Raw genomic sequence first — 24,297 nt, 5'->3', positions numbered from 1 at the left:
GGAGGGGGCAGAGACACCACCAAAGGGGAAGAGAAGGGAACTCCCCTGGTTCTCCCCAGAGGAAAGACACAGAAGTCACCTGAAGCCTTTAACTCAAGACTGGTCTCCGATGGTCTGACCACATGTTCGAGACTCACAGGCATTTCATCCTGGCAGGTGGAACACAAGTAGACTAATTCAGAGGTCCACGAGACTAATAGACTAATAGACTAATCCAGGGGCCCACGAGAAGTATAGTAAACCATCAATAGATCTTTTTCCCTCCCCACCCAGAGATTCCACCTTCTCTGGCCACCTGGTCACTTGAGGATTCCAACCACAGAACCACCCCCATCAATGATCAGACAGATGAACAAACCATTCACATTCACAAACAGAAAGACAACACATCCCAGGGCAGGGAATGCCTGGGTTTTGACTCGTAGGACTGGACTTCCGGCAGTTCCGTTTCCGCGTTCTTTCACAGCAGAGCTGTAACTTTGACAGGATCCGTGTTTGATTCAAACGGAAAGATTGCTCGGCCATCTCAGGCTGAAAATCATTATCTACCCTGCCAAGCCTTATCTTGCCTCCCACTAATCCATGAGAACCAGGGAACCAGAGAGAATTTTTCTTAACATTGCAAAAACCAATCTATTCATGCTCTCCTTCTGATAGAGAAATATTTAAGTCCTATGTGTTCATGAAGAGAATTTTAAATAAGTAAAATCACCCAGCCTACAAGACTTGGATTCAAAATCTTCCTTGGTCCTGCCTGTGTTTGCTCACACTGGCCCCTCCACTTTCTGATCAGCATCCATGGCCTAAGTGCCCACAGATGAGGACACTTATACCTGCCACTTTGAGAAACAGACTTCCGTGTAAATGGCCCACACAACAACAGGTGCTCTGATTAGAAGCCGCTGTGGGAAGAGCCACACCCAAAGGACTCAGCTCAGGGCAGGATGGCCTAACTGGAAAGTCTCCTGCTGTCAATTTTAGCAATCTGGGTTTGAGCCCCCCTCCCCCAACTCACATAGTGGAAGGAGAGAACTGACTTGTATGAGCTGTCCTGTGATCTCCATATGAGTGTCATATGTGCACTCCTATAAGTAAATAAATAAATAAACAAATACTATTTTTAATGTTTTTTGAAAGCTATTCTACTTGAATTTCATAAATCTCTCCAGCTAACTTCCTTCAAGCTTACCTAGCTTTATTTTTCGTTGTTGAACTTATTTTCTGACGGGTACCGTCTAGTATTATTTGGTTCTCTCTCTCTCCCTCCCTCTCTCCCCCACCTCCCTCTCTGTCTCCCTCTCTTTCCCTCTCTCTCTCTCTCTCTCTCTCTTTCTTTCTCTCTCTCACGCATGCATGTATGTGCATATGTGTGTGGTGTGAAAAGGTCATCAGATTCCACCAGAGCAGAGCTTACACTGGCAGTTCTAAGCCACCCAGTGTTTGTAAGTGCTGGGAATTAATTCCAGTCCTCTGCAAGCAAGCAGCAAGTGCTCTTAATCCTGGAGCCATCTCTCCAACCTCTCTCTGGGTTTCCTTGCTTACATTATGCAACATCCCGGCAGTACTTCCCAGTCTCCTTTCAATGACTTAGTAACAGAGGTGCTCAAAAGAAAACATGGACTGAGGGACAGCAGTAAAAGCCAAACCAACCTCTTAGGGGTGTTCTCCTTGTCCAAGCCTGGTGGGATGCGACCTCACCTTTCTCTAGCTTTCTCTAGGAATCCAGGAGTTCACCTGCTACAGGTGACCAGCTGGTGAGCTGGCGGGAGGTGGGGGGGGTATATGTGTGTGTGGGGGGGGGGGCAGGCGATGAGTTCACCTGCAATTTATTTGCAAGACTGAAACGTGACTAACTCTTTCCAGGTGGTTCCAGCAGCACCTGTTTTACTATAGTCAGCTCATGTCTATTCTTTTTTTTTTTTTCATGTTTTTCTTAAAGTCCTTTATTATTATCATGAGAAGGGATTTTTTTTTAATTTTAGATATTTTCTTTATTTACATGCAAATTTCTCCATTCCCAGTTTCCCCTCCAAAAAACAAAGAAACAAACAAAAACAACAAAAACAAACCCCTGTTGCCTCCCCTTCCCCATGCCTGCCACCCCGCCCTCTCCCACTTTCTGGCCCTGGCATTCCCCTACACTGGGGCACAGAACCTTCACAGGGCAGAGGTCCTCTCTATTCTTACTTAACCTTGTAGCATAACCTCCCAGGCTCTCCCCGGCAGGAAACGCTGTGAATCCTACTGCATTCAAAAGGAAATGGAGGTTTGTTTGTTTGTTTGTTTTGGTTTTTCAAGACAGGGTTTCTCTGTACAGCCCTGGCTGTCCTGGAATTCACTCTGTAGACCAGGCTGGCCTTGAACTCAGAAATCCGCCTGCCTCTGTCTCCCAAGTGCTGGGATCAAAGGTGTGCGCCACCTCTGCCCAGCCTTGTTCTTTGTTTTTGTTTTTTTGTTGTTTTTTTAAATAGTGGAAGCAGAGAGAAAATGCAAACAAAATCTTTCCTTTCTTACCAAGTCAGGAAGTGGGGAAAGGGCAAGACTTCTTTAGTGAGTAATTTGACCCTTGGTAGGTCACCGATGAGAGAGGGTCACAGGATCTATGAACAGCAAGCAGTTTTGTTATTTGGGAGGGAGGCACAGGGTTTAAAATATCCGTTGAAATCCCTGGTACCCTTGGATTGCTTCAGTCCTAATGCAGAGGGGAAGGGTTTAGCACTAGATTTTATTTTAATTTTGCTAAGAAAAATGGTGATTTGCAGGGGGTAGGGGAGTGCGGGTGGGTGGGAGGTGGTTATTTTATTTTTATTACTTTGCATCTAGGAATTGATATTTTCTGAAGCAAAAGCATGATTCAAAGCCAGACTCAAATATGATTTAAATTAAGAATACATGCATACAAGACCTGCACAGTGAACATACCAGTTGTCATGGAAACATGGATGGGGACAGTATCACAAGGCCCATCCCTAGATGAAGAGCTACAGGTATCAATGGCCACCAAGGAGGGAGAATCCATTTTCCCCACTGATGAACTAACTCCCGGATAGGTAGGTAGGGTATCCAGTCACAAGTGGTCAGCCCTAAGCACAAGCAGCAGTAAATGTAATATATATGCATGTATATGTGTGTGTGTATGTGTGTGTGTGTGTATCATAGAAAGAGAGGTCATTCATTGATTTGAGAAGGGATGGGAGGGACTTGAGAGGAATTGGAGTGAGATATCGGGTATAAATGATGTGACTAAGTATAAGATTCTCAAAAACTATTAAAAATATTTCATATTTTAGTAAACTGCTTAAAATTTTATATGTATATATAAAATTTTGTATGTATATATGTATATATATATATATACACACACATATATATGGGATGACAAAAAGGGTAAGGTAAATATGAGTGAAACACAATGCCGTACATGTCAGAAAAGATCATAATGAAATCCATTATTTTCTATACCAACTTTAAAATTGGCAAAAGAAAAAAATACAATTCAGGATGATAGAAAATTCAAGAGGTGAGAGGCAGTTCTTACTCCATATTCTTACTGGCTAGCTGGGAAAAAGCTGCAAAACAAAACCAATTACAATGAAATAGGAAAATTATACAATTCAAACTGCATGTGTTAGCTTTGTGTTAATACAGAGCAGTGCCCCTCTTTATTCACAGGGTGGGAAGACAACCTTCCAAGACCACATTACGCTCCCCGCCCCCAGTAGAATCCTGAACCATAAAGAGTTTTAAACGTCACTTTACCACAACCTAGACTTCCGTGAGAAGGGAGTCTACATTGAGCAATACTTAAATCAGGAAGGGGGGCAGTCTGTTGTCTTGATGGTTAATTGAGGTGGGAAGATCCATACTGAGCCTGGATGCCCCATTTCATGGGCTGGGTGGGCCTGTGTGAGAGTGAAGAAAGCTACCCAAGTGGAAGCGGTCAGAGAGCAGGCTGGAATACATGCGTTTATTCTCTCTGCTCATGGCTGGATATGATCTAACTGCTAGAGTTCCTACCTTGATCTTCCTGTCCTGATGGACTGCAACATGGAATTGTAAGCAGAAGAAACCCTTGTCCTGTCCCATTAGGCACAGCAAAAGATGAGCAATGTTACCTCCTCTTAAGAAGAAACAATTCTGGCGATAAACTGCAACACAGTTGCCAGCGCCACTGCTTGCCCTTGGGGCCATCATTAAACAACCCGAGGATTACTCAGCAGCAGTGTTTTGATATGCCACAGCAGAGCTGACAAATCCGACAGCTATGAAGTACAGGAGTGTGGCGCAGTGTTTGCATATGCTGGACAAAGAGACAATTCATGTCCGGGGCAGGAAAGAGTGGGATGAAGCGAGATTTTTATCACGTTATTCAGAATGGTACAAGATTCAAAACTTATGAATTATTTATTCTTGGAATCTTCCATTTCATGTTTGTGAACGAAAGATGACTGTAGGTAACTGTTGAAACTACAGATAGAGGCAGGCTACTGCCTACTGCTTCATTCCATTAGCAATTAATTCAGGGAAAGAGATGATGTCACACAGTCAGATCTTAGTGATCAGCAGGCTGAGCCGAGGGAACCATGTTCTACAAAGAGGAGGTCGCATATAGCAGATGCAAAAAAAGTTTTCTCCTGTAACTAAAACTAATAGCCTAGATGTAGATCAACCCAAGACATGGCAAGACAGGGTGCCACAGCGGGGAGCAAGGCTGGAGGAAGTTGATATGGCTTTTGGGGTGCCACTTTCCTCAAACAGGCAACTGTTTTAGGGGCTAGAGAGATGGCTCAGCAGTCGAGAGCACTTGATGCTCCATCATGAGGCCCAGAGTTCAGCTTCCTACAGCAGTAGGGTGGGTTCATAAATGCCTGGAACCCCAGCTCTGAAGGAACTCAGGGTGTCTCTGGCCTCCCCAGACACCTGCACTTACTTGTGGACATACATGCACATGGATGCGTACACACAGACACTAATAAAATCTTTTTGAAAGAAAAAAAAACCCTATTATTTATAACTCGTCCCATAGTGTGTTTATTGTTTGTATTTACTAAAGCAGTGAGTGGCGGTTTGAATTTTGGGTATTTGGGGAGAAGGAATGAAACCTGGTCTTTGGATCTGGTGACAGATATTTCATGAACAGCTGGAGATAAATGTCATTTTCCTCATGCCTCTCAAATTGGTCTTAAGCCTGAAATTGCCCAAACTACTCACAGACCACAGACCCAGAAGAAAGAAGCTATTTCTCATCCGTGTCATGTGTTCCCTAGGCTTGTTTGAAACGACAGGAATGCAAGAAAGAACCAAATGATAAGAAGCAGGAGCAGCTGTGGGGAAAAGACACAAGTGACAGGTCCCGGTTTTCAAGCGGGTCGTCGTGCAAACAGGTATGGAGAATTTAAGTCTTTTGCTTCTGTGTGTGTGTGTGTGTGTGTGTGTGTGTGTGTGTGTGTGAAAACCAACTCCAAAAGGAACCTATTGGAGCTATCAGTTGGTAAAGAACTTGCTTCACAAACCTGAGAATCTGAATTCAACTTCCAAAACTCATTTTAAACAAACAAACAACAACAAAAAATCAATTGTAGTAGTGTGTACTTGGGGTTCCAGAGCTGGGGAGATAGAAACTGGAGGATTCCTGGAGCCCACTGGCCAGATAGCCTGCCAGAATTGGGAAAACCCCGAACCAGTGAGAGAGCACCCCCATCTCAACACCCCCCACAAAAAAATAAACCAAGGCATATGATGCTCAATGTACCACACCCAGAATGTCTGCAGAGCTAGCTACCATATGCCCGAACAACAGCAGATAGATAAATATCATTGCATACACATGTGAACACACGTGGACACAAAAACTCATAAAATAGAAGTTTGTTGCAGAATCCAAAAGGCAAGGGTAAGGATGACATGCGACAGGTACTCCCATCCTGGATGCCACCTGTCAAGCTCAAGCCAAGGCATCCCGTGCTGCTGGGCCCTGCTCTCGTCCCTTGGTGGTGAAGACATTGATGCGTTGATCTTGGAGTCCGAGGAGCTGCCCCTCCGCAGACTCGGCTCCATGTTGATCTAACCTTTAGCTTCACTGACTCTGGCTCTACTTTACATGCAGAGAGAGAACAAAAGGCAGTGAAAACTACACATATAGTAACTGGCAATTGTCTAGGTATTTTTGTGTAATATGAAAACAAGAACAATGTAGTATTATAGCAATATTCTAGTGTTCACAGTAGTTAGTATGTGAGCGTGAATACCATTGCAAACTGTACCCAGCGTTCCACATGTATAGCTCATTTCATTTTCACAGATACATATATGTCTATCTGTCTACCTACCTAATGTAAGCATAGAGGTTTTTTTGTTTGTTTTTGAGACAGAGTATAATGTGTCTCGGGGTAGCCTCAAACAGGTTAAGCCAAGGCTGTCCTTGAGCTCCTGATCATCCTGCTTTTACTTCACAAATGCTAGGCTTATAGGCACACGACACCACATTTGGCATAGCATATACATGTAAGACGTATAAATGGCATGGTGGTACATACATATAATCACAGCACATAAGAGACCAGAGAATCAGTGGTCTGAGGCTAGCCTGAGCTAACAGCATCCCCACCCAACCCTAGTTTACTTTTCATTGATGGGATAAGCACCATGAGCAAAAGCAACTCAGGGAGGAAAGGGTTTGGTTCATCTTGCTGTTCATCATAAAGGGAAGGTGGGGCAGGAACTAAAGCAGACCTTTGGAGGGAGGGGTGCTCCTTACTGACTTAGTCTCTCTAGAGCTTGCTCAGCTTCTTTACAGCATCCACCTACCTAGGGGTGGCACCACCCACAATAGTCTGACCCTCACACATCAGTCATTAATCAAGAAAATGTCCCCAACAGACCAATCAATGGAAGCATTTTCTCAATTGAGGTTCCCCCTTGCCAGCTGACTCTAGCTTGGATCAAGCTGACAAAACACTAACTAGGGCTCTTTATGAAACCACACACAAACGAACACACACACACACACACCTTGGCCACATTACAGATGACAACTGGCTTCAAGTGGTCCTAAGGAACCCTAGCTACAATTTCATAGGCGGTTTGCTGTGGAGCGGGCACTCCATCCCAGACGAGCTGACCCCAGAGCAGTGTCTCCTGTTTAAGGTCTTCTCTAAGTATTTTATTTATCCTGTGTAAGAGCTCAAAGATCACAGACTGCCTCCAACCCTGCCTGTTAGCAAGGCAAATTGATTTAAGGTGAGTAAAATACCCTTTATGAATTCTTATTTAATATTTTATGCCTGAAACAGACTCCTGAGGAAGGATTGTCTCTTTCCTATCAGAGGCATGGATCTCCGAGACAGATCTCGGATACCCAATATCAATCAAGCTCTTGATTCCTTCTTGAATCTATGATGTTCACACAGTAGTTATTTAATGTTCAAAGGACACCTTAAAATCATCAGTGATTGATGTTTATGGATGTAGCTGTTTCTCTGGGAGAGATATATACTCCCTATTAAGGGGTATAAAAGCACACGATAAACTATCCCACCTAGAGTCTGAAGGTGAACAAGACGATCTCACCACACTGGCAGCTGCCAGAATGCTTGCCTGGGTCTCTTCCTGCTGGTCAGGGACTAAATATAAAACTTGCTGCTGCTGACGCCAAGGGAGTGAGGTTAATCCAAAAATTAAAGCTGGTTTGGTTAGAGCAACATATTTTTAGCACTAAGATAAATTCTGGCACTTTTTACACTTAGAATAAAAAAATAAATAAATCAAGGACAGATACAAAAACCGTGATGTATTTTAAGGCAGACAGCAGCACTTAGCAGTTCCTAGATTGGGATTCCCAAACAAATGGACACCTGGTCCTGCCGTTTCATACACAGGGTCACACACCAGGTCACAGCCATGATTCCCAAGAGACAGTGCACGCGCCTCTCTGCCAGCACCATAGGATAAGCTGTTGTCAGATGCCTGTTCCCACGATAAAAATAACCCTTTCAACCACGGTCGCACCAGCCCTCAGACCACTTCCAACCAAGGGTGTGGTTGTCCCTTTAAAGTAGCTATGTAAAAATGGCTTCTGTTGTCATAGACTACTCAGATCTGATTTTCTAACTCAATTTTATATTTACTTACATCTAACACAAAGTAACAGCAGACATTACATAAAACTAACCATTTTTGCTGGGCAGTGGTGGCTAATCCCAGCACTTGGGAGGCAGAGGCAGGCAGATTTCTGAGTTCGAGGCCAGCCTGGTCTACAGAGTGAGTTCCAGGACAGCCAGGGCTATACAGAGAAACCCTGTCTCAAAAAAAAAAAAAAAAAAAAAAAACCTAACCATTTCTATTAAAAGGCAAGGCCAGGAGACCAGGCATGGTGCCACATACCTTTAATCCCAGCACTTGGGAGGCTAAGACGGAGGATCTGTGTTAGCTAGAGGCCTGTTTGGTATACACAGCAAGTTCCAGGCCAGCCAAGGCTACATGGTGAGACTCTATCAGGAAAAAGGATGAGGAGGAAGAGGAAGAAGACGACAAGGACAGGGATTTTCGTGTCTTGTTATTCCACCATGCCTCTGAAACATACTTGCAAATCAACTTTAATTCCTCAAATAATATTTCCAAAGACTTGATCTTGCTTGTATATTATCTTCAAGGTCCCACATTCTTGCTGAGAAAATGAATAGAATCTGAATTTTCCATAGTGGTTTGCACTTCTGCTTTACGCTCATCATTTGAGACACTGGGGATACTACGACATTTGACTCTAAACACAAAAGAGGACGAGCAGCTTAGGAAAGGCAGTGTTATTGATGTAGGACCTGTGTATGCTTGAATATCTATCCTGCTCTGCTCTGCTACCAAAAAAAAAAAAAGAAAAGAAAAAGAAAAAAGAAAAAAGACCATGGTCCCTTAAGAGACTCAAAGCAGATGCAAGAAAAACTCCAACCTCAGGACTGAGGGTTCGTTTGAGCCATTCCTTGGACAACACTCCAGTTGTTAGTGCCTCAGCCAGCCCTGCAGTACTTGGACCCCTGAGGGGAATGCACGACTTATTAAATAAGTCTCTTCCCAAAGGGTGCACAGTTCCTGGGGGGTGCTGGACCAAGTCTACCAAAGACTCTAAGATAAGAAAGAAGAAAGCTGGCATCTCCCAAGGAAGAACCAGGCCAGACAGATCCAATTTCCAGAGCCCAGCATATCGAATGTGACATCAGACAAAACATCCTTGGTCAGTCAGAAAAGGGCTGGAAAAAGATACAAACAAGCAAGATCCTGTGACCCAAACAACCCCTCCCAGAGTACAAGGAAGTTCACCCAGTCATTTCCTTCCAGAGATTGCAGGGTCTCGAACTCTGGGTAACGTTTTGCGTCTGATTTGGGAAGGCAGGTATAGTGGGAAAGTCAGTTGTTCAATTCATGGAAAATTTTCTGATGTTCTGTCATTCTTTGAAGCTCGCCATGACCAAATTTTGATGCTCATATCTCGGTTGTCATCACTAGCTCCTTTCTTAACCCAGACCCCAACTGTCCCACTTGTGATGAGCTTGGAGCAAAGGAGGCATTTACCATTGAGCAAGGGCTCCAGTGTCAAGCTATCATTTCCACCTCCTCAAGGTGGGCAGATCACCTTCAGTGGCTGCCCCTGGACACACCTCCTTTCCATAACTGGACACTCTCTAGGTCTGCAAAGGTTGTGTTTAAGTCCAAGTGAAGCCCATTGCTGAGATGGTCTTTAGTGAGGCGCCGCCCAAGAGCAGAAAACACAGCAGAAGGTGGTTCCACCTTTTGTCACCCTGTAAGCTTGAGCAAAGGGCCTCAGCCCTCCAAGGGGACACTTAGTATATTATGCTTATCTCTCAGGATCATCGTGAGAATGAAGGAATGTTCTGAGAGATAAGCTAACATTAAATCATGTATATAAACTTCCTTGTTAGCCAGTTCTACCACAAATGATGCCCCAACAGGCATCAGTGAAGAAACAGGTTCTGTGGCTTCTGGAACATTTTCCTTCACCTCTGCCTCATGCCCGACCACATTTCTAAAAGCCAACGTGACGTCACTTCTCATAAACCTTTCTAGAGGGTTAGAGGACAACATGGTGAACTGTTTGAAGCAATTAGAATTTATCATGGACATAGACATCTAGAAGCTGGATAATTATAAATCAGTGTCTATAGAAGAAGTAGCCTTACCTTCATTAGCCCATCAAAGCTGCTTGACTGATATAAACAAGCAAGAGATATATTGAGTATAAATTGGGTATTGAGATATATTGTTCTCTCTAACCTTAATGGAGAATAGCCATGACCTGATTTCCCCATAGACGATGAGGGAAATGATTGCTTAACCTGGGATGAGGTGAGGGGCAGATCAGGGGGGTGTTGAGGGGAGGCAGCAAGCCTGCATAAGGAGACTCAGTGTGAGCCTTCCTCACCTTCTGGATCCCATATCCTTGATCAGGGACTGGAGTATCCTCACTAAGAAGGAAGATGGAGCCAGGCAGTGGTGGCACACACCTTTAATCCCAGCATGGGAGGCAGAGGCAGGTGGCTTTCTGAGTTCGAGGCCAGCCTGGTCTATAGAGTGAGTTCCAGGACTGCCAGAGCTACACAGAAAAACCCTGTCTTGAAAACAAACAAACAAATAAACAAAACAAACAAAGAAAAAAAACAAGAAGGAAGATGGAGCAGCTGGAGAGAGGGCTCAGTGGTTAGGTACTCTGCCAGAGGACCAGAGTTCTGTTCCCAGTACCCACATCAGGTGACTAACCACCACTGATCTCCAACTCCCGGATCTGTAGGCACCTGTACATTCATGGTATACACACACACACACACACACACACACACACACACACACACACACACAGGAATGTGCCCATATGCACACACACAATGAACACATGCACAAATAAAAATAAAGGAAAAAAGAACAAAGCTAAGATTCAGCTCAGCTTTTCCATGAGCATCCTTCACTCTGCCAATAGGAACGGGGTTATCATCCTTGAACTCCCAGCAGCAGAACAAGTGAATACTTAGACTGCAAGTCACAGAGACCCAAAATTATCCTGGAAAATGGTGTAGGCCGTTTAGCTGATACCAAGAGGTAGCTGGTCCTGGCTGGGACCTGCTTACTGTAATGTTTACTTCAGTGAGGTCACTCAAACCTCCCAGCCAGCAACATCAGCTGCAGAGGGAAAAGCTGTTACCCACATAAACACCATGACTGTTTTGTCCTGAGAATCCGTGTAGACTCAGGAGATTAAAATACAAAGCCTTGTCAGGCAACCTGCAGTGCCTTTTAAAAAAAAAGTCTGTGTTGAGGCTGGCTCAGTGCCAACTGGGCAAGCGTTCAGATCAGAGCTCGGACCCCAAGCACCCAAATACAAGCAGGGCATGATTCCACAGGTCTGTGGAGGAGGGTGGCTCTCCACCACTCCCTACCCAGCCAGTCTAGCTAACTGATGATCTGCAGACTGAGAGACCCTGACTCCATATATTTGGTGGATGGCCCTGGCGTGGTGATGCATGCCTTTAATCCCAGCACTTAAGAAAGAGAGGCAGGGGAATCTCTGTGAGTTTGAGGTCAGCCTAGTCTACAGAGGAAGTTCCAGGACAGCCAGGGCTACACAGTGAGACACTATGTCACTATATTAAAATAAATAAGATACAAAGGAATGGAAGAGGGTACCTAATGTGGTCCTCTGGTCTACACACACACACACACACACACACACACACACACACACACACACACATACACATCCCATCTCTAAATGGGGGTAGCAAAGATCTAAAACTATGCTGAATATTACAGCAGTAATCATAGTACACAGTTACAATCTCAGCACTTAGGAGATAGAAGCAAGAGGATCAAGAGATCGAGGTCATCCTCCTTTACATAGTGAGTTCAAGGCTAGCCTGGGCTACCTGAGACACTGACTCAAAAAAAAAAAAAAAGCAAGATAAAAAGTAGGGCCTACATACAGAAAGGGGAAAGAGAAAAACTCCAGAGTTCCCAGACTTCCACATCTCAGGGATAGCATGCCCACCCATGCACTCACAATAATAAATACAACTTTTACTTTTAATTTTATGTGTGTGTGTGAGCAGCTCCATGTGTATAAGTAAACTACATATATACTTAATGTCAAAGGAATCCAGAAAACAGCATCAGATACCCTGGAACTAGAGTTATAGACGGCTGTGCACTGCCATGTGGGTGCTGGGAACCAAACCTGGGTCTCCTGCAAGAGCAGTCAGTGCTCTGAACCACTGAGCCATCTCTCTAGCCTTAAAAAAAAAATTCAAATTTACTTCCACTTGCTCAGCAGCCACCCAGAAAATGACAGACACAGTTAGACCAGGAAGATAAATAGAATTTCCACTGTGACTGAGAGTCCAACAGGAACAGAACTGTTCCAGTGATGTTCACGTCCAAAACAAAACAAGACTCCATGGACCAGAAAAGTATTCTGTTTCCCAGAAGCTGGGCCTGCAAAAGTCACAGCTGAGAGTTCAGGGAAGGCTGGGACTCTCTGGCACTGTGTGCACAAGCAGTGTGTGTGTCCCGGGTCCTTTGCACGGCTCCTTTCCTCACCTGTGTGTGCACTCATCCCATCCTTCCTGTGGAACGCTCACTTGGGCTCTCGGGTGGTGGTTCTCTCATTAATCTGTCAGTGTCAACCTGCTGTCACCCTGAGCACAGTCATGAAAGCAGCCACAGCTTAGAATATGACATCTGTGTTCCATGAGTCACACTTTTAATTCTCTGAGTTCTGCTTGTCCATTGAAGGGTTCCCTGAGGGCCCAGCCTTTCTCCCCCAGGCCTGTGTGCTGACGATGAGGCATCCCCCCTCCCGCCACACACACACACACAGGCTTACACACTTGGGCCCCACCCTAGGAGACTGAGTCATCTCTGACACCTGGTGTGGTGTTTGTCTCAGCTGCTCTCTTAACTCTAGCACAGATCCCCCCGCACCCTGGCCGAGCACCTGGGCAACCAGTGGCTCTGCACACAACTTCTGCAGTAGACACCCGTCCCTGCCTGCCAACAAGTGCGCCACCGGCAGGGAATGTGCATCCCACAGTCTTAACAAGCCTGGATCTGAGGGAATTATCCTGTGGGCTTGTTTACCATCTTCGATGTGGACTTGTTCATTGGAGTTCCCGAAAGCCCCTCAGTCTCACATGACTGAATGTGTCATCTCCCCTCAAGCTGGTTCCTCTTCCTGTGTTTTTATTTCTACTCCAGCCAGAATTCTGGAAGTTGTCTTAGACCCCACCCACCCCTCTCCCAGCCCTTCTCCTCACAGGATACCAAAACCTACTAGTCTTATCTCCTCTCTAATATCTGCCCACACATTTTCCCTTGCTGGGCTGTATATTCTGTCTGTCTGGATTATTGTAGTAGTGGATTCTCTGGCCATCCTGCCTTTCTTTACCCTTCCCAGTCAGTCTAAAAGGCTTAAGAGACGCTTCTAGAAGCAAATTGAATGACAGCCATTTGTTTAAAACCCCTCCATGCTTTCCCCACTGTCCTTGGGACCATGTTCAAACACCTAGATGCTTATTGGCCCATACAGACCTCTCTGCATCGACTCTCTAGGGCACTGGAGAATTCTCCAGGTTTCCTGGCGGTCCAGGGACAGCTCTTCCTCTTGTATGTTCTCAGAGCACCCTCACCTTGGGATAAGGCCTCTTTCCCTTAGGCAGAAGACACTGTTTATGGTTGCATTTCTAGTATCCATCATGCAGTAGAAGCCTGGGGCTCACTGAATGGCTAATATGTTAGGAATAACCGCACCCTAATGTCAGAGCCATGCCACTGTAACAGCCAGAATGTGGACTCTCCGTTCACTTGCACAGGAGAATGCCCAGTGGACCGGACTGAAATTAGTGACAGGAGCAAGGCTCTGCCAAGGTTCAGTACTTTTCCTGATGTACCGCCTGTAAAGGCTCAGTCACAACACTGTGTAAGTCCCCTTTGCAGGCCAGCACACAGACACAAAGACAGCAGGGTGTGGAGCTTGGAGGGCAGAGAAACCTCACAACAGCCCCAAAGGGTTCCTCAGGATTCTCGGGAGCCTGAGTGCTAGCTGGTCCTTTCAGGAAACCAACCAGGCGGAATCAGAATCGGATGGGCCGTCTGTGCTTAGGTTAGACACGCTCCCTTTCTGCATGCAAACCTGGGGGCTGGAGGTCTTCTGTGGCAGCCACGTGGAACTGAAGGAGCAGTAACTGTGGTCAGGAGAGTTGGCAGGGTGCCGTTCATCCTTCATTTGTGCATTTTTTTTTTTTTTTTGCAGTCTCACCAGGTGATTTAAAAATAGGGCCTGACATTAAAATGGGGCAGCTGTCAGTTTGGGTTGGGATGCCTCCACAGAGCTGTCCTGCATCTTTCAGAAGAGAAGCAGGTCAGCCTCGCTCTTCTATGAGGCTGATCCTGCTGTGCAGCTGGCTTGACACCCACACCAATAGTAATTCGAGCTGAGAGAAATTGTTGGTACCAAGAACTGGCAGCCTCTGACCCAGACAGTTCCTATGTTAATTGGACTTTGCAGTTCTGAAACTGCAGAGGACATTATGATAAAATGTCTTTCCTTCCCCTGTGTTTAATACTATGTATCTCACTGTACTTCATTCTATTAAAATTATCTGCTTTTAAAAAATGATTTCAATTAATTCCTGAAACAACAACAAAAACTTGTTAGAAACCAATTAAAATTCAGATATCGAAATCTTAAATTTTTTCAGTCGCAAGAGACAAGTATTCAGATGGGTGCCCACATTAAGTAGATTTTATAACACACAGCATTTCATCCTAAAATAGCCTTTTATTTTGTTTTCATAATGCTTCATTCATTAAAATTAAAATATAATTATTTGTCAATTAAAAATAAAACAAATTTAAATTTTAAAATAAACTAAAATGCAGAAATTATAAATCATTTTTGTAGAGCACAATGTGTTAGGTGCTAGGAGTGCAGAGTAATGAATAAACCATATTCCTCCCTCAAGTCACCCAGTGTGATTAATCTAAGACACCACAAAAAATCTGTAGCTCAACACAGTACCTGTCTAGTGTGACATAAAATCTAGGGGAGCTGGTTGTGGTAGCACACACCTGTAACCCCAGTGCTCAGTGGGTCAACCTAAGCTACAGAGTGGGACAGTAAATGATTGGGTGGATAGATAGGTGGATGAATGGATGGATGGAAAGATGGATGGATGGATGGATGGATGGATGGATGGATGGATGGAAAGATGGATGGATGGATGGAAAGATGGATGGATAGATGGATGGATGGATGGATGGATGGAAAGATGGATGGGTGGATGGAAAGATGGATGGATGGATGGATGGATAGATGGATGGATGGATGGATGGATGGATGGATGGATGGATGGAAAGATGGATGGGTGGATGGAAAGATGGATGGATGGATGGAAAGATGGATGGATGGATGGAAAGATGGATGGATGGATGGGTGGATGGATGGATGGATGGAAAGATGGATGGATGGATGGATGGATGGATGGATGGATGGATGGATGGAAAGATGGATGGATGGATGGATGGAAAGATGGATGGAAAGATGGATGGATGGATGGATGGATGGATAGATGGATAGGTGGATGGGATGGAGAGATGAATGGATGGGTAGATGGATGGATGGATGGAAAGATGGAAAGATGGAGAGATGGATGGATGGAAGGAACAAAAGCAAGGGAAAGCTTCACAGAGAATGATTATTTTAGATTTTAACTCAGATCCTGCCATGGGGAGTTGGAAGCAGTGGTGAGGGAGCTGTCAGGTTACAGGAAATGTACATGAGTTGTTTTCCCAAGATCTTCCTTCTCCATCTTGGTGTTAGGAAGATGGCCTCTTACCCAACCTGCAAAACTGCCCTGCAAGGTGCTATCTGTCTGACTTTAACACCTGTCCTCAGAACCAAGAAAGAGGAGGGCTCTTCACTGCTGCCCCAGAGCTGCTGCATTTCTCTGGCTTATACAATTGGAGTCCATCATCTTACTGGTCTCCTAGTTATGCTCCCTTATTCACTGAGGCTCTGGCAGGCAGTTGATTCTCTGCAGTCCCCTTCCTGATCTCCAGACACATTATCTAATGACTTCAGCATCCATTTAGATAACCAAGCCACACACTGGTCTCACAGTTCCCAAAGTATCTCAAGTGCCCTTCTCTTTTACATACACAAACACACAGAGGCACACACACACACAGGTACACACACACAGGCACACACACATACATACACACACAGGCACACACACACAGGCACACACACACAGGTACACACACACAGGCACACACACAGGTACACACACAGGCACACACACACAGGTACACACACACAGGCACACATACATACATACACACAGGCACACACACAGGCACACACAGGCATATACACAGGCACACACACACACAGGCACACACACACAGGTACACACACAGGCACACAGGCACACACAGGTACACACACACAGGCACACACACAGGTACACACACGGCACACACACAGGCACACACACAGGTACACACACGGCACACACACAGGCACACACAGGCATATACACAGGCACACACACACACGCACACACATATACACACACATACACACACACATAGGTACACACACACAAGCATACACACACAGGTACACACACAGGCACACACACAGGCACACACACACAGGTACACACACAGGCACACATACATACATATACACACAGGCACACACACAGGCACACACAGGCATATACACAGGCACACACACACATATACACACACACACATACACACACGGGGGGGGGAAGAGGCACATCCTGCATCTTATTGTCACCCCAAAGGATCTCATTCATTACTGTTAAAGAAAATGTCCCACTTTGCATGGGCTCACAGCCAGCAACCTCCAGGCATTTCTCAAAGCTGCCCAGTGTGTCTGCTCAGCTCTTTTACCTAAAACCTTTCTCCCCACTTTCCAATCCATCTCCTCTTCTACCTCACTCCTTATTTCCACCCACTTCCAACCCTCCCTTCCTGCTTAGGATCCCCCCACCACCACCCCTCCTGTCCAGCCCTTCACTGCTGCTTGCGTCAGCTCTGCAGAGGGCTTTCCCATCAGCATGTAGTTATGATCTAAAAAGAGACAGAACAGCCTTCCTTCCCCCGCTCCCTCCACTTACTTCTCCTTCACACCCCAAGTTCCCCAAAGAATTATTTACACTGCCTGACTCCATTTCCCCACCTCCTACTCTCCTCAACCCACTCCAATCTGGTTTCCACACACGTCGTTCTCCAGAAATGCTCTTTGTCAAGTGACTTCCACATCTCCCCATGGAGCAGCTTTTCGTGGTGCTGGCCACACACACACACACACACACACACACACACACACTACCACTGCCCCACCACCACCCCAGTGGGGCAGGTACAGAAGCACTCTTAGCCTTACTTCCTCCCCATTTCTGCATTTCTTCACTTCTCATCCTCCTCCACCCTGTTCCTGAATCCTGAGATTCCTCAAGGTGTGGTTCTAACCATACTCTCTACCTGGGGTTGGGGGCAGGGTCGTTCTTAGCCTTTGAGCCACAAACCTCCTGAGCCTCGTGGTGAACTCTGTGGGCTCATTGCTTTAGAATTGTTTTCAGGCATAAGACACAGGCTTTCAAAGGAAACCACTTTTATGGAAATAGTCACCAAAATATTTTTAGAAAATTGTGATTTGGTAATGTATGTGCTTCCTTATTAACACGTTAAATAACAAGCAATGGGCGAAGAGGGTATTTTGAGACATCCGCAACAAGTTTACTGAGATGTGAAAATATCTGTGACTTTCATGGGTGACAAAAATCTCAGGCCCTGCTCTTACTACAGTGGCTGGGCGCCGCAGCTTAGCTTGCAGGTGGAGATGGGTAGAGTGTTATTGTAAAGATGTCACTTGTCACCACCCAAGCCTATGCCTCACCAAGCCTCGTTCTCGCTCTGTGCTGTTTTAAAGTTATCTCAGGAACATTGTAACTGCAAAAGTTGAGGGGTTAACTACCAGAGACTCCCAAATCTACACTTCCAGCTAAACCCCACTTTTGAGTCCCAGATTTGAAATTCTACTGCAGTCTCACTCCCTCTACTTGGATATCTGAAAAAAATACCTCAAGCTGAGCACAGGCCCCAGCTAAAGCCCCCAGCTTGGCCCTTTATTCTTCCTTCAGTGTGCATCATCAAACTCTGACAGTCTCTCCACCCCCACCCTATGTTGAGTTCAGGGTCAGTCCTACACATCTTACTTCCCTGGTATAATTCTGTTGTTATTGGTAGTGGTTTGGTTTCTGTGGCCCAAGCTATCCTCAAACTCCTCACTCTCCTGCCTCAGTCTCCTGAGTGCTGGAATAACAGGTGTGTGCCGCTGCACCAGGACCTGGTATTATTTTGATCCATCTGCATAGCTGGTGTACCACAGAGCTCCTTCAGTGGCTTCCCAACCAGTCCTCCTCCTCTCTTCCCTGCCTCCAGATCCCATTTTCCATATCTCAGTATGGTAGAGTGTTGTTGACAAGCGAAGCCCATCTGTATGCCTGCTGAAGCCACTTCCATGGCTTTTAACATAGGAACCAAACTTTGTCTTGAAGCTAACACAGCCCTGTGAGACCCGGAGGTGTTTGCTGCTCTGGCCCTGGTCCACACTGGCCTCAGCCTTTGAGGTTTCTCTGTCTTGACACACAGTCCACCAGCCCCTCAGCCAAGCCTGACTGCTTCTCCCTAACTACAGTAGAACCCTTCTCCCCACTTCTCACATCTGCCACATGTCCCTTCTTCCCATGTGTGACCCCTGAAATTTTATAGCTTATTTAATAATGACTTTTAACGCACATGCACATGGAGGCCAGAGGACAACCTCAGGTGCCACACCTTCCTTTGAGTCTGGTTTCTCTTTGGCCTGGAGCTCACCAATTAGCCTAGCAGGGCTAGCCAGCACACCCTAGGGATCCTCCTGTCTCTCCCTCCCCCATAATCGAGATCACAAACACACACCACACCCAGCATTTTTGCATAGGTACTGAGGACAGAACTCAGGTTCCTTAAATTTGTAAGGTAAACACTCTTAAACCATCCCCCTTGGCCATTGGTTCTCAACCTTCCTAGGGCTGTGGCCCTTTAATACAGTTCTTCAAGTTCCATAAAATTATTTTATTGCTACTTCATAACTGTTTATCTTGCTACTGTTATGAATTGTAATGTAAATATCTGATATGCAACCCCAAAGGGGTTGTGACCCACAGGTTGAGAATGCTGCCCTCGGCCCTTTAATAATGGTTTGATCATACAATCTATTTCTACTCCTTAAAGGAGTCTCACACCCATCTGTAAATTCAGTTCCATGGGGTCTGACGCCCTTTCCAGCACTAGGTTTGCCAAGTAAGCCCGTTTTCCCTTAAGTTGCTTTTGGCAGGGTATTTTAGCACAGCAACGGGAGAGGGAAGTAAGACACCTCCTATAGCAGTTCTCAACCTGTATTTGAGACCCCTTTAGGGATCAAATGACCCTTTCACAGGAGTCAACTAGACCATTGGAAAACACGGATACTTACATAATGATTCATAACACTAGCAAGATTACAGTTATGAAGTAGCAATGAAAATAACTTTATTGTTGGGAGTTCCCCATGATATGAACTGGAGGAACTGTGTTGGAGGGGCGCAGCTTTAGGAAGGCTGGTCCACTGTTACCCATGCCCCTGGACCATCCTGTGTGTCTCTGTGCTCCCATTAGCTCCGATTGTCAGAGAGTGCACACCTAAACACTTGAACATGTCGCTAGAGCTGACTGTTGGAGTTTTGTAGTTTACATTGGGGTTTTGTGGTTTTCTTTTGAGTTTTATAGAGATTAAAAGCTATTTGCAGTGAATTATTCAATTTAGAGTAAGATTTGATGAGTTCTGACAAATTCATAGATCTGTATCATCCAGCCCGGAATGAGTTTCTGACACCTAATGCCATTCCTGTGGTCTCCTTTCCCAGCAAGCCCCGACCCAGAGACCACCGCCCACCCCCCGCCCCGCTACATCATCAGAGAGCGCTTTGCTCCGTCCACCTTTAAAATCTATTTTTGGAGTTGTATTTTTGAAGTTTTTTAAATAGAGTCTTACTATGTAACCTCAATCCTTCTGCCTCTACTTTCCTAGTACTGGGATTACAAATGTGTGCTACCCCAACCAATAAGTCAATGTCTTCTCTGAATTCCATCTTTTTGGTAGTCTCAGATCCTATTTAGAAATAGGTGGATGATTGGTGATGGTGGCACATGCCTTTAATTCCAGAACTTGGGAGACTAAAGGCAGATGGATCTCTGAATTCAAGGATAGGCTGGTCTACAGAGTGAGTTCCAGGACAGTTGGGGCTACAGGAAGAACCCCTGTCTCCAAAAACCAGAAAAAAAAAAAAAGAAGGGAGAAAGGAAAGAAAGAAAGAAAGAAGGAAAGAAAGACAGAGGGAGAGAAAAAGAAACAGGTAGACACCTGTACCCACCCTGTGTGCACACAAAATAAATAAAATGCAAAATCAAAACTGAAACAGAAATGGGTCAAGTATATATTTGAAATAAATTAGATAAATTGACCTGTGTGATAATAATAAATTACATAAAAGTTGCAGATTAAAATTAAAAACTTATTCCCAAATGAAAAAGGTTTGTTTCTGTTGTCTTGTCTTTAAGATGGTGTTTATAAAAGTTACACAAAAAGGGCCGCTCTCATGGATGTCTGCTGCAATGTTTCTTGAGGATGATTTAGGAACAAAAAGAAATTTAAATCTTTGTGCTGCTTTTAATCTAGTGAGATAAATTCCCACTTTCAGGAACTTAAGGGCTTAACTAAAGAGCTACTTAAATGCTCTGCACAGTGCTGCTTCTCTTAGGAAAAACGTGGAAGCATTCAGCACAGCCAATGAAAGAATTATGACATTCATCCATGGAGCAATAGATTCTAAAGACAAGGAACCAAGGAGAATCCATAAGTTTTATCTTGAAGATTTATTCTGAGTCAGATTTGTATCATAATCTGGGAAATATTTCATGTTTATTGCAGAATGAGACAAATGAATCAACACAGTAATATAATTAAAGAGTGAAGATTTTAAATAGGCAGATAGAAATATAAAAGAAAGTCTATAGTGTTGATTTTTAATTAGAACTATTGCTATGAGTTCATGATTTTTTTAAAAGATATACATTTCTAATTTATTCCAAAGAAAGAAATTATAAGCAAGGTCACTCCAGCAGCAATGGATGACACCTGGTTCACACACACACACACACACACACACACACACACACACACACCCCTGGATGACACCTGGTTCACACACACACACACACCTGGATGACACCTGGTTCACACACACACACACACACACACATACCCCTCACCCCAGCAGCAGTGGATGACAACTGGTTCACACATACACACCCCTTTCCTTTACTCTTTTAGTCTTTGCCTCTTTTGAAACAGTCTTGCTGCATTGCCAAGGCTGGTTTTGAACTTTTGATCCTCACTTTCTAATAGCCTTCTCAAGCCAGGTGTCATGGGGGAGGCCTGTGATTACAGCACTTGGGAGGTTTGTGGCCAGCCAGGACTACCTGAAAGCCTGTCTCAAAAAAAAAAAAAAAAAAAAAAAAAAACCGTACAAAGCATTCTCAGACAAAAAGGATTAGCGTTTCTTGAGAAATATCAAAGGCAGGCAAGGTCTGTTAGGTCTCAAACCTGGAACAAATGGCTGAGATACCTATTAACATATCAGAGTGTACGCTGGCTGCCGGGTTCTCCCAGCATCCCGTAGTCCCCACCTGTTCCAGGGTCCTCCAGTACCTAGCATACCCCTACCCCTTACCCTGAACTACCTAGCCCAAGCACTGTGCTGGGCTTCCCCTTCCCCCAGCTTCTCTGGCTACACCAGTCTCTTGGCCCAGCTGCCCCTCTCGGTGAGCAGCTCCTTTCTTGCTCTCACCCTGCACCCCCTCACATGGCCCAGCTCAGTCTGGCCATGTTCACTCTGAACTCTCTGTCTCTGCCTCTTTCTGCATTCTCCCTCATATCTACAATAAGCCTTCTTCTCCACCATACCGTAGGAGCAGTCATGTCTTCCCCTTCTTATTCAAGGCCCAAGATGGACCCTAGTGTTTTATTGTACTAGAAAGCAAAGGAATACTTAAAGGACGGTAAAAACACGGCTTCAGTGGACTCTCACTCACCATTTTAAATTTAATATTTTTTTTTGTGGCTGGGAGCATGCCAAAGCACACATGAAGAGGTCAGAGAGCAGCTTTGGGAAGTGGGTTCTTTGCCTGTGCAGAGAATGTGGGTGTCAGAATGAAATCAGGGTGTCAGGCTTAGCACCCTTTCCAGCTGAGTCATCCCGCTGGCCTTACTTCCCGATTTAGATACAAAAATTTAAGCATCAAAATTTTTGATAGGACTGAATGAAACATAAAGACTACATTGTAAGCAAGCACCTAGGTGTGGGGGGGCGGGAGAAAGGGCGGTATGAGCACATGTGCACATGTGTGCTCGGGCATGTGGAGGCAGAGGCTAGCGGTGTCTTCCTCCATTGTTTCTCTGCCTTTTCTTTTGTGTCCTTCACTGAACCTGGAATTCAAAGCTTGGCTAGACTGATGGCAGAACTTCCCAAGGATCCTCCGTATCTCCAGGTTTCTAGCGCACCCCATGCTTGGCTTTTCTGGGGTGTTGGGGATCTGAACTCAGGTCCTCACGCTTGTTCAACAAGCACTTTACTAAGTGATCTCCTCAGCCCCAAGGGAGCACTCTGTGTTTGTGTGTGTGTGTGTGTGTGTGTGTGTCCATCCATCTGTCTGGATGTGTGTGTTTGTGGACACACTTAAGTTTGGGGGACATGTGTGTTTGGAGGCCAGAATTCAGTGTCAGGGATCAGTCTCCCTCCACTATTCTTAGAGTCAAGGTTTCTCCCTGTCCCTGGAATCACTGATCACCTAGGCTGGCCCTCCAGCAAACTCTTGGAAGCCACTTGTCTCTGTCCCCAGGCCCTGCTATTGGGTTACACAACACACTATAACACACAGTTTTATCTGTGGGTGCTGGGGGGTTGAATTCAACTCCTCACATTTGCATAGCAATCTCCTTCCAACTGATCCATTTCCCCAGGCCCCAGAAAACACCTTTTTTGGGGGGTTTTCTTTTTGTTTGTTTTTCTTGGTTTTTTGTTTTTTTGTTTTTTGAGACAGGGTTTCTCTGTGTAGCCCTGGCTGTCCTGGAACTCACTCTGTAGACCAGGCTGGCTTCAAACTCAGAAATCTGCCTGCCTCTGCCTCCCGAGTGCTGGGATTAAAGGCGGGCGCCACCACTGCCCCACCAGAACACACCTTTTTAAGAGAAAGGAAACAACTAGTAATTGGGGAAGAAGTGTAGAATTATAAAACCATTTTGCTATCTTAATATAAGTATAAATCTAGGCAAGGCATATCAAAAGAGGCTAAAATCACTGAGGAGATGAAATTTAGAAACAGGCTAGGCTATCCCAAAGTGTGGAAGAATCATTCCCCAGTCAACTGCAAATTACAAAGCAGGGGCATAGGCTTTCTCGAGACATCATAGAGTTGCCTGTATTTGGACAACCCAACAAGGTGGGTTGACTGCCAGTCTGGCGTTACAATAAAAGGACATCACATCGCCTCTAAACATCCAAAAAGATGGAATTGGATTTGGTTATCGGGAAACACCCAGAAGATACTGTATGAGGCAACTTGGCTACACCTCTTCAAAATGGTCAAAACCAAAACCAAACAAACAAAAAAAGGGGGGGACAGAGACTTACTCTACACTGAGGGACTAAAGGGACAGAAGGGACAGAACTTGCCATCAAAGTTTAACCATCATTCCAACAACACAATCTGAAAAGACATTGTAGGCACACATGGGTTTGAATATGCACTTTATATTAGATAATATTATGGAGCTATTATTATCTATTTTTAGGTCAGAAAAGTAGTTTTGTGGCTTAGGAAAAAAAATGTGTTAATAGGAAGTGCACCATGAAGTGTTCTGTCAAGCTAGGTGTGGTGGTTGATGCCTTTAATCCCAGTACTCAGAAGGCAGAGGGAATCTCTGTGAGTTCCATAGGACAGTTCTAGGACAGGCAGAGCTACATAGCAAGACCAAACAAACAAACATAGGTCTATATATTGCTGCAGTACTCTGCTGAGTGAAGCTGTATGATACAATTCTATTTTGTTTTTTCCTCTCTC

General features: G+C 45.0%; 1 protein-coding gene across 3 annotated transcripts in view; it reads left to right on the top strand.

The window, feature by feature from the left end:
• The window catches only part of Marchf10 (membrane associated ring-CH-type finger 10), a 92,821-nt gene that overhangs the window by 13,023 nt on the left and 55,501 nt on the right, over positions 1-24,297 (top strand). For all 3 annotated transcript variants that reach the window (XM_031352430.1, XM_031352431.1, XM_031352432.1), the window contains exon 4: positions 5,268-5,384. In XM_031352430.1, coding sequence (XP_031208290.1) covers positions 5,268-5,384 — 117 coding nt within the window. The remainder of the gene's footprint in view (positions 1-5,267; positions 5,385-24,297) is intronic.

The sequence above is a fragment of the Mastomys coucha genome, unplaced genomic scaffold (genome assembly GCF_008632895.1).
Source record: "Mastomys coucha isolate ucsf_1 unplaced genomic scaffold, UCSF_Mcou_1 pScaffold5, whole genome shotgun sequence".
NCBI lineage: Eukaryota > Metazoa > Chordata > Mammalia > Rodentia > Muridae > Mastomys > Mastomys coucha.
The sequence above is the reverse complement of the archived record's forward strand: the minus strand, read 5'-3'. Positions and strand labels throughout refer to the sequence as shown.